The 11576-nt window shown below is 45.0% G+C and overlaps 1 protein-coding gene across 1 annotated transcript in view; it reads left to right on the top strand.

The window, feature by feature from the left end:
- The first annotated feature begins 415 nt into the window (after positions 1 to 415).
- Positions 416 to 11576, top strand: part of SNX30 (sorting nexin family member 30) — a 47105-nt gene continuing 35944 nt past the window's right edge. The window contains exon 1 of the mRNA XM_062599942.1: positions 416 to 577. Within this exon, the coding sequence (XP_062455926.1) occupies positions 416 to 577 (162 nt within the window). The remainder of the gene's footprint in view (positions 578 to 11576) is intronic.

Genomic DNA, 11576 nt, shown 5'->3' with positions numbered 1-11576 from the left:
CGGGCGTTATCGTGTAGCGGGCGGGCAGCGCCGCTGTCACGAGTTTCGGCCCCTCAGCAGCGGCCCGCGGCGGCGCCGGGCGCGGCCCCAGCGCGCCCCGCCGGTGCCAGGCCGGGCGCGGGCGCGGCGGCGGCGGCCGCGGGCAGGGCGGGCGGCGCGGGGGGAGGCAGGTGGCGCCGATGGCGCTCGGCCGGGGGCCGGCGGCGGCGGCCGGCGCTGCTCTCGCTCCTCCTCCGCCGCCGCCTCCGCCTCCTCCTCCGCCTCCTCGTCGTAGCGCGGCGGCGGCAGGCTCCGGGCGCAGCTCCCCGCCGAGGCCGGGCGAGGGGAGGCGGCGGCGGCCCGCGCCCGCCCCGTTTCGCTCCGCCCCGCTCCGCTCCGCTCTCCCGGCGCCGCGCTCGGCCGCCGCCCCGGCGCGATGTCGGGCGGCGCGGCGGGCAGCGCCAAGCCGCTCCCGTCCTCCGGGCCGAAGTCGCTGCGGGAGATGCCGCATCCCCTGGCCACGTCCAGCAGCGAGGAGATGGGGCCGGCGCTCAGCCCCAGCCCCGATCTGCTCCTGCCCCGCAGCCTCGCCGACAAGGTACGGCCCGGCGGCCGCGGGCTGCCGCGGGGGCCCCGCGGTGCTGCTCGGCCTCCGCCCCGGCGGTGGCATCGCCCGCCTGAAGCCGGCCGGCTCCGTGCGGCGCCCGGCTGGCGCGTGCGGGCCTTGGCTGCGGTGGCTCCCGCGCGTGGAAGCAGCGCGGCGCCGCGGACATGCTCGCTGCGCCGGCGGGGGCTTGGCATCTCCGTGGGCAGACTTCATGAAGTGTGGTAAGGTAGGGGTTTTCCGGGGAGCGAGGGTTGCGAGGAGCGAGGTCAGGCTGAAACTTTCGTATTACGAGCAGTTCTGGGTCAACTGCTGTGCTTGCGAGGTGTCGCGGAGTTTCTGGTGACAAAAAGTACTTCCCATGCGTTTTGCATTGGGGAGGGTGGAGCTGCTCTTGGACGGGACAGGTCTGCGAGCCTCCGAAGCCTTGCGGATGCCAGCAGCATCTGTTCTCATGCACTCCCATGCTCTGGGAACAGACTAAGATGGTCTTGTCTCTTGCATGTGTCACCTCCTGCTGCCCTGTACCTCTGCTACAGGGACTCAGCGCTTCTCAGAGCCTGTGTAAGGAGCTGTCTCCTTGAATATATGTATCTGCCCACTGTCGCTTCTGAGAAGCCAGGCTTCCTTTCCCTCTGGGAACATATTCCTAGCTTTAAATAATTCGTCAAAGATTTGACGACCCCCTGAGAAAGCGTGGTATGTGAATTGTGGGGGGCGTGGGTAGGAGTTACAGAGTTGTTTTTAGTTATGATAGACTGGGTTTGCTATTGCAACTAGTCGGCTTTCTGACCGACCTGTAGTAATGGGAGTTGGCAGCTGCCTTTGTGGGCCTTTTTGCTGCTCAGGAGTACAGTGGTTGTACTACTTCCACTTTGTTAGCAGTATCTCTCCACTCTGCTGTGTAGCTGGTGTGAAGCTGTGTTCTGAGGAGGAACTCACACCTCATAACTTGTCTTCTGAACAGTGTCAGAGCTCTTCTTGGCTTCTGGAGCACTAGTGGGGTCCTATCCTGTTTACTGCTTTAAGGTGTGTGAGAAGTGTATCAGCATCCCTGCTGATAATCTAGGAGCAGAACTACTTCTTCAGCCTTAGCTGTAGTCAGGTAATGCCCTCCTCACTAAGAAGTGTCTCATCTATTTTCTTTGGGTTTTTTTTGTTTGTTTTTTCTTTTTTTCTTCCCCATCAGTAACATAGGTGTGAGTCAGGTCTAGCACTTGTTGTGCTGTCACGTTCTAGCCACTTGGCAGTACAGACACCCTCTGTAAAGTGGAAAGGAAAAAGGGACTGAACTGAGTGATTTTTAGATTCAGGGGCACTTCTGTGCTTGACCTGGAAATGGTACTGGGACAAAGAGCCTTGTAGAAGAAAAGGATTTCCAGTAGGAATAGAGCAGCTGTGTGTGTTTCCCCCTCCATGCCCCCAGCTGAATTAACAGAAAAAAAAAAAAAAAAAAAAAAACAAATGTGTGATCCTTTCTCTGGAAAGTTTCCAGCAGTTCTGCTGTGCAGGGTTGTTCCTTCTTCCATTTAATACCTGAAGTACTGGCAAGAAAAGAAAGAAGGCTTCTTTCCCACCTCTAGTAAAACTTCAGAGAACAAAGAAGTGTTCCTAACTTTAAGGTGAAAGTAAGTTTTGACTTGATTGTTTATTGAGTGGATTGGTGAATAAATGTATAAGTGGAGGTAAACGGAGCATTTTAGGTGGTTAGCCTGTCTGTTGGAGGTAAAGGGAGCATTTTAGGTGGTTAGTCTGTCTGTTAGACTTAATCTCTGTTGGTGGCTCATTACTGTCTTGAAAGGCTGGCTCACTAATCAGCTAACAATGTGTGGATAGCTCCAATAGCTGGGTAATGGAGGAAGGTTTGACTCAGGCTTAAAGCTCTGCAGCTGCTCTGTATTGATTCGTGAGGAGCAGCTGTGCTTGTCTGCTCTCTTGGCCTCTCCGAGGGCCTTTTTGAACTCCAGGGCAGATTGGTACAGCAGGAGAAGTTTGGGGTCAGTCTCTTGCTTCTAAGTGTTTAAGCTGGTGCTCAGAGGGATAGAGCTGACCCATTGCTGTGATCTAGATGGCTTCCTTGTTCTGTTTTTCTGTTGCTCACACTAAACAAATGTTTCCTGAACTCTTCTACAAGACAAATGTACCTCCCAGCTCTGCTATCTGCATTCTCTGAGAGATGGAGAAGTGAGGGAATTTGTCTGCCCTTAAAGCAGTGTTTCAAACTGCAATGCCACAGATGTGCAGCCTGAAGTGTTTGGACCTCTGCCATTGCTGCTTTGTGTTCTTTAAAGCATGCTTTCCTTGTCTTTCAGTGCATTTGAGGAAGGACACTGCTTTATCCTGAGCCGTAGAAACCTGAAGGACTGTGATGTTGCCTACATAACTCCTGCTGAATTTTCTGATTCAAACATAGAAATAAATGGGTAGATTTGACAAAGTTAGATAAGGGTCTTGCCTCAAAAGCCTTTGGTTGCTGTTTAACAACAGTGGCTTATCAGTGGGTCATGGGAAAGGGAGGAAAAGTGTTTTTTTTTTTTTTTTTTTTTTTGTTGTTGCTATAAGTATCAAGTATTTTGCATGTGATGGAGAGAGTTATGAAATGGCTTCTTCATCCTGACCTGTAAGAGAAGGCTATTTTAGGAGGCAGGAAGCTTTGATTTTTTTTTTTTTTTGAGCAGCATCTAACCTTTTAACAGAAGCAGACATGTCTGTCTGTATACTTAGCTTTTAGAGTGATTCTGCAACAAACTTTAAATGTTCAAGCTGTAGATTGTTGTCTCTGAATTATTTCAGTGTTGGTCAGATCTTTCTCTAAAGACCCCTATGGATCTAATTGCATACTGTATTTATTTTGTCCTGATAGCTGACCACCATCAGCTTTCTCAGGGCTTTAGTTACTCTTGTTTCTTTGTAGCTGTTCTGTGTTCAGTCTCACAAATAATAAGGCTGCTGCTGCTGAACTTCAACAGAACTGACCCCATTCTTCTCACATCAGCTGAGAAAAAGGAACATGCAGAAGGAAGAATCTCTCAGGTTGGAAGCTGCAGCATGAGTTGTAAAACTGAGATCTTGCTCTTTTTCACAGCTTCTTGAAGGCATGTAATCTGACTGATACCTGCTGTTCAGGGCCTACCCTCTTCTCAGTAGAGTAAGGTGAGAGCAACGGAGAGAGAGCGCTCGCTCGCTCGCTTTCTCTCGCTCGCTTTTTCTCTCTCTCGCTTTCTTTTAAGTTCTGCTTGCGTATGCTTCTGGTTCACTAGTTTGGTCACTTATAATAGTGAATCTCTTCTGTGGAAGACAAGGAGATTTTGACACCAAGAAAATGGACATTGCTAATAACTTACCAGAATTGGAGCACAGCTGGAAAGTATTTGGCATTCTTGGCAAACTAGACAGCAGAACTGAGTTTCAAGGCTCTCTTAAGCATACTATATCAAGCAGAGCAGCTGTGGAATACCAGGCTTGAGATGCATAGGTTGAATTTGTGAGCTGGTGGAGACAGACTTTAAAACTCCAGCTGCAAATTTTTGCGTGCTTGCTGAGAATTACTGTTTACCTGTGATGTTGTACCCTGTGTTCATCAGGTTCCAGACTGTAGTACTGAGTGAACCCTTAGGCTTGTATTATCACCTAATCAGCTATAAATACTTGGGTGTGCTTGCTGCAGTGCTGTAACTTAGCACTCATATTGTGGGAGGGAGCCTGGCAGCTCTCAAAAAGAATATTCTGAGACTCTGGAGTTCTACTTCCAGCCTCCTTGGTTGCTAGTTTAATTATTGCTTTTAACTTCATCCACCCACAAATGAAACCATTCTGCAGTATAATCTGAAAGTTTAAAATAGATCTGCCTGAGCTTCTCCAAACCTCCCCCTTGCCTATTTAAATGAGAACTGTTAGACCAGCTTGATATACTGAGCATCTACCCGTGCCTTGCTTCAAGAACAGTCTTGGGAGAGATGGAGTGCAACAAAGTCAGGAACTGAAGCTGGCAAACTTCTGAAGCAATGTCAGTATGGATGAGTCCAAACAAACAAAAAAAACCCCAAATTGACAGAATCACAGAATAGCTGCATTTGAAAGGGACCTCTGGAGATCACCTCGTTTAACCCCCTACACTGCAAGCAGAGTCACCTGGAACAAGCTGTCCAGTTTTTGAGTATCTCCAAGGATGGAGACTCCATGGCCTTTCTGGGCAACCTGTTCTGATGCTTGATCACTCACAGGAAAAAAGTGTGTGGTTCCCCCTTTCCTTTCTCATTTTCTGTTTAAGAGGAATTTTCTGTATTTCAGTTTGTACTCATTGCCTCTTGTCCTGACCCTGGATACTACTGAGAAGAGCCTGGCTTTGTTTTCTTTACACCTTCCCAACAGGTATTTTGCACACCTTGGTAAGACCTCCACCCTCAGTCATCTCTTCTTCAGGTTGAACAATCCCAGCTCTTTCAGTCTCTCCTGATATGACAGTTGCTGCAATCCCTTTATCATCTTCATAGCTCTTTGCTGGACTTGCTCCAATATATCCTTATTCATCTTATACTGGGGATGCCAGCACTGGACACAATGCTCTTCTCATATATTCTTATGAGTGCTAAATAGAGGGGAAAGATCCCCTCCCTTGACCTGTGAATGCTCCTCCTAATGAAGCCCAGAGTGCTGTCTTCCTCCTTTGCTATAAGGGCATATTGCTGGCCTATATTCAACTTGTAGTCCACCAGGATGCACAGATCTTTCTCTACAAAGGTACTTTGCAGATACTGCCCCCCAGCATGCACTAGTGCATGGGTTATTTCTGCAGGACTCTACATTTCCCTTTGTTGGACTTCATGAGGTTTCTCTCTGCCCATCTTTCCAGCCTGTCAAGGTCCCTCTGAATGGCAGCACAGCCATCTGGTGCTTTAGCCACTCCTCCTGATTCTGTTCGCTCTGCAGACTTGCTAAGTGTGCATTCTGTCACATCATCAAGGTCACTAGGGACCTTTCAAAGACAGAGTTTTCTTGCACTGACTTTGGCCAGTTCCTCATGGAACTCATGAGTTCAGCCTGTGAGATCTTGTGATTATGTCTATTTCCAGTTTAAATGTTCCCTAACCTGATCTTCTTCCACTGAAGGTAAGTCTTCCTTGCTCTAGACTTTTCCACTGGTCTCAGGGGCCTCGGGTTACTGCAAGTTGGTCTCACCAGTAAAGATCAAGGCAAAGAAGGCATCAGCTCGTCTGTGTCCTTTGTCACCAGATTCCCTGCCCCATTTAGTATGCTTCTGAGTCCTTTTGTTCCTGAAACACCTGTTGTTAGATTCAGCTCCATAGGGGCTTCCACTTTCCTAAACCTATGCCTGCATAGCTGGACAATGTCTCTGTATATCCTCCTGGGTCATCTATCCCTGCTTCCACCTCTTCTAACTTGAGCTTGGTCTTGTACTTTGAGCTTCAGTTTTAGATGACTATTCAAAAGAACTCTTGTTGCACTGTGTGCATGAGGCAGCTCTTCTCTAGCTTCATAGTTAAAAGGACTCACTCAAACCTGGCATAGTTTGTAGCTTGCCAACAGTACTCTACCCACATTCAAGCTGCTAGTTAAATTCTGTTTCCTGTCTTTCATAATAGTGGTAATTAAAACTGCTTTCTGTAGCCATTTCATCTCCTTTAAACTGATGTTATCACTTGGATAGATTGATCCTGTGGTATCTTATTGAAAGGACAAAATTCCTTTCTCCTTTATAGCCAGCCTGGGTTGTTAACAGTGTAGAAGGACGCACAACAAAGTGCAGCGTACTTGCTTACATTTGCCTTCCCTTACAGAAACAAGGTGCTGTGATGGTATCTTGTAATGAAAGTGCTTCATGTGGCAGTAAAACTGTGCTTGGTGTTCTGTCTGTAGTCCTCAACTTCCAAGTGCAGCGAGGTTTCTCTGGGGCTGGCAATTCCCATCTCCTCTATAGGAAAGCAAGACTAATCAACACGTAACTTAGTTATACATGTGAACATAGCTGACTTAGTGCCATTGCTTTTTTAACTTCACCATTGGGTAAAACTGAACACAGCAATAATACTGTAATGCAAAAAAGGTGTGCGGGTCTTATTTCAACTTAACTGTTGAAGATGGGACTGTCCTTTGAGCTAGATTTTAGTGTTGCACAGCTTTTATAACTTATTCATTAGGCTACCTCAGATTTAGTCAAACAGATTGTTGAAAACATACATAAAAATATATGTAAGAACTTAGTTCTTGCCTTCAGCTGGATTGTAGAAGGCTTAGTCTTAGTGATAACTTGCTTACCAACCACTGAGGAAAGTCATGCTTGGTGGCTGGAAGGAGTCTTTCAGAACTCATGTTGGAACTCATCAAAGCTGCTGGAACTGCTAGATGTTCTGTGAGATCTCTGAGCTACTTGATGGGGAGAGTCTAGTACAAAAGATAACCAGGTTAATTCAGAAGCTTTCACTTCACTGATGTGTGAGCCCATCATTCCCTACAGCTGCCTTAAGATTAGTAATAAGCCTCAAGTAATATAGTCCCTCTAATCCATGACTGGAAGGGCAGAGGATGAAAAGGCCTTAGCCTTCGTACTGACATGCTGTGTGATCTAGGAGACTTTAATTCTTAAATTAGCCTACAAGCCATTGTTCTGATGTGTTCTATCATTATAGACTGCTTCTGTCAAACCTCAGATAGATTGTCTAGCTGCTCAGATGTCAGACTTACCACTTGCTTCTTGATCTGGGTGGAAGAAGCTGGTTTCTGTGAAAAAATAGGTCAGGAAAGCAAACAGGAACTCTTAATGGTGCAGTGAGATTAGATTCAATACTGCCACACAGAAATATACTTGCAATCTCATGAACACAATTTAGGTGCAACTTAATGTACTTTCAGTCTGCAGGAGACAGTACACTGATTAAAAGTGGCATTTGATCTTGTGTATTCCTCAAATAACTTCACTGAGATTTGTGCATTTAGCCTGCTTGTTCTCTGCAGAGAAAAATCAGTAAGATAAATGCTTAGCTATACTGACTGTTTAAACTGTGGCTAACTTGACTGCCTGAGCTGGGGTTTCAGTGTAGCTGAAACTTCCAGGCTGTTGTGGCTGGGATAAACTGCTCTAGTCACTAGGATGAAAAGAGGCAAAAAATGTGAACTCAGGCTTGAAAGTGGTAGCAACTACAATCCTGAGAAAATAAGTCTCTTAGCACAGTTGAAAAACTGTGGGGGTCCTGTTTCTGTTCCAGTTATTAGGGACAGTAATTGACAGCAAGCTAGTTACTAGCAACACTTCAATGGCAAACTAAAGACAGAAGGCCAAGCCAGCGAGTTGCAACTGTTCTAATGAGTTAGCATTCTTAATGCCAAGGCAACCCAAAGGATTTATTGACAAACTTAACTCTTGGGACCTGTTTTATTCCCTAAATTGAGAGGGGGTAGAAAGAAGCTGTTTTTAACTGCAGGCTTTGTTATAGTACCATAGCAATTTTGTCTCATTTTAACCAAATGCTTCACAACCATAAAGTATCTGTTTGAATAGGCACATGGGTGATACGGGCTAGAGGACCTTGTTGAAATAGTTCTGACTATAAGGCAATAATCCAAAGTTTGTGTAACAAGCAAGAAAGGAGCTCAGTAGAGCCTCTAGTTAGAAAGGTCTTCAATCCGTATGTTCCTTTAGTGATATTAAATCTTACTGCCACACTGATGGCTTCTATATAGCTTCTTCTGTGAAGCAGTAAGCAGTAGGTGAGGATTTACTCTGAAAGAAAATGGTAGTGTCTTTATCTAACTTCTAAAGACAGATTTTTTTGATGGGACTCAGCTTTACATCTTAGTACTAAGTAGTGGAGGAAGCAAAGGGGCCAAAAAACCTGTGTAGCATTCTGTTCTTCAGAAAAATGACTAAATAGCAACTCGCTTTACATATTACTAGATGATGCCTCTCAAATTAAGAAGACAGGTCCTACTGTGAAGATAGTAATCTCCCTGAAGATCAACGTGCCATCTTGGAAGGGAATTGTTGCAGTGGTCTATAGTGTTAAGTAATGGATGGTTTATAGGATTAAAGCATATTTAACTTGATTTTCATTCTTGTTCTGTGCTCTAATGCCTGAACTTAAAATTCTGGAAAAACAAGCTTTGCTTAAATCACCCTAATGCTGCAAATCTGATAAGATTATCTAGTGGTCTCTTAAAGAGAAAATATTAGTAAGGGACAAAGCTTATTTTTGACACATCTAGCAAGAAAGCTGTTACTACACTGGTTCAGTGCCCTATCCTCATGGGGAAGTGGTGCCTTCACTCCTTGAATAGAACTTCCTGAATCCTTTTCAAAGGCTTCCCAGGGTCTAAAAATCTGACTTAAATTCTGGAAGAAGTGAAGCCAACTATGCAGTCAGTGAGTTTGAGTGATAGGACCTGTTCCTCAAAAAGAAAGGAGTAAGCTGCAGTGCAGGTCTTGCTGAAGGGCAGAAAAGCTTTCTCCACTCTGACACTGCATGTAATAGAGCTCTCTCTTGCTGGCTCTGTGGTGAAAGCATTGACACAGGTGGGTTCGGTTAGTGGTAGATTACCATAGGCAATATTCAAATGCATGGGCAGAACTGGCAGCTGCTTTGTGGCTTTCAGATGCTAATGTGAGGCTGAGGGGAAGTTAAAATCTTGGATACTGCCAACACAAAGCTATATTTCAGATTGTCACCAAGAAAACCCCCTGGAAAGCTTTAATCAATACCACTTATTGTCGGGGCCAGTACAGGCTTTTTGGGATTTGTGTGCTGACTTTGTCACTGACCTGCTCACTCCTGGATCATTATGCTTCTTTTGAAGCAATGGCTGCTAAACATCTGTATGTGCCTCAGTGGTTGTCAGGAGTGTAGGCTGTATAAAGGGTCTTCCTGTATCAAATTTAGTCTATAGGATCTCTTCCCTTGTTTCTTCCCTCTATTAGTCTCTCCAGATGAGTTATATTCTATCCTATGAAGAAACAATGCTGGACTTTTCCTACTTGCCTCCCTTAAAGGAGAGTAAAGTGGTCATACTGCATTTTTGTTTCTGGCAGATAAACACTTGAAGTTTTCCTCTTCTGTTGGAGCAAATGCCATTTTGCTGGAAACTGCCTAGTTTATCAGTAAATGTGATAAAAGAGTATTCCTTAAAAGACACCTGGGTAAACTAACTCTGAGAACTCTTCAAAGAGCACAGCCCTCCCAACTTTTCCCAGGCTTGAGATGAAAACATTAGTTCTCCTCTTTGATTATCTCTGCCTTCTCGGCTTGTGCAGTATGGACTCAGCAGTATGACTTGCCCTTCTGAAACCTCCACTCATTCTGTGTGTGTGTATGTGTGTTTTCCCTATATCATAATGTAATATAGAAGTGTGTTCTTGTTGGTTAAAGTCACCAGATGCTAAAGTATGTCTTGGTCTTCCTCCTATCGTCTTCACTTTTCTTCCCCTCCCCTTGCTCTAGAACACCTTTCTCTATTCAGATTAAAAAAAAAAAAAAATACTTTTTGCTCTCATCTAAGCCACATCAGCACTTTGGTGACACTGGATATCCAGATAAAGGTTAAAATCTATGACCCAGTTAAATCTACTTCTACTAGAACATGAGCAGGAAAAAGTGATGCAGGGTACGTCTGCAGTGCTTTGACACAAAGCTGTATGGCTCCAGGAGAAAGCAATTTAGGTTGGACTGGCTTAACAAACTGTTATGTCTGTAGTCAGATACAAATCTGCCTTCTTGGATTGAGGATGACTTCTAATCATATGCTGTATTCACAAAGGCTTCTGCTCATGCTCTAGATCCTGGCTGCTGCTTTGCCGTTTGGAGGGTCAGAAATCAGATTCTAAAAACAAAGCTTTAAACAAAGCACTTTCTCTTCCAAAAGGTGCTCTTTAGCATTTTCAAACGGGTTATACTGTTCCTGTGCATGCAGCTGTGGAATGCTTCGAATGGCAGATCAGTTCTTTTAATGAACAGTATTCTTGTAACAAACTCCTTGCAGATGACCCTAAAACTTGCGGAGCTAGAGGACAGTAGTTAGAGGCTTGATTCAAAAGCCCTGCATTTTTTATCACAAATGAGAGATGCCACATATTATAAGAAATCTTAGAAATCTCTGTGCTTTGAAGAAAGAATAGGGTAGGATCCTGATTTTTTTTTTATCTTCTACTGAGCATTACAGAAGAAAGAACAAATTTGCTCTACTAAAGGATGCAAATCCAAGTCTGCTTGAAAACTTGCTTGCTTTCCACAGCTCATAAGCAGTTCTCTGCTTCTTTCTACAGCTGTTAGCTAATCTCACTGGACCAGTGCCAGGATGGCTTCTTGCTTTTTGAAGCTAGATAAGCTTTTTGCAGGGACTCTAGTGTTCTATAAACATATTTGGAAGCTAACCTTGAAGCTGGGACTCTTTCTTGCAATAAAACAATTAATCTTGTAGATGTGTTGGAATATCTTTTTGCATTTTGCATTTTAAGGTAACATGCCATAGTTATGCCATGGACTTTGATTTCTGTTGAAAGGATATGGAGAAACACATACCAGATTAGCAGTAGAGTTTGCAAGTCAAAGGCAGTACGTTTTGTCTCTTTCTATTTTTCCTAATCAATGCCTGCTCCAAATAACTCAACCCACTTCGTCTGCCAAGTGCCCAGCCTCTGGAAGTCTTTTTGGCCATTGTGCACAAATTAGCTCTGTAGCACTACTGATTCCTGATACTGAGATACCATCTTAAATGCTGTTAAAACATATATTAGAGGCTATTCATTATACCCCCTTTCAGAGTATAACTCGAAGGTCATTTAGCTTTGAGTGATACTGTGCAGTTCCCCCTTTTGGACTGAGAAAAGAGGCAGGACTCCTAGACTTGGTGAGAAGACAGACACACAGCCAGATCATGTGAACAGTTGGTCTGATTAGTACTTGACACCCTTCTTTGACACCTCTGCCTATGGAGCATGACTGAAACTGAGCCATATTGTAGTTGAGTCCCTGAAGAATTTCGCAAC

This window comes from Rhea pennata, chromosome Z, assembly GCF_028389875.1.
Source record: "Rhea pennata isolate bPtePen1 chromosome Z, bPtePen1.pri, whole genome shotgun sequence".
In the NCBI taxonomy this organism is placed as follows: Eukaryota; Metazoa; Chordata; class Aves; order Rheiformes; family Rheidae; genus Rhea; species Rhea pennata.
The sequence above is the reverse complement of the archived record's forward strand: the minus strand, read 5'-3'. Positions and strand labels throughout refer to the sequence as shown.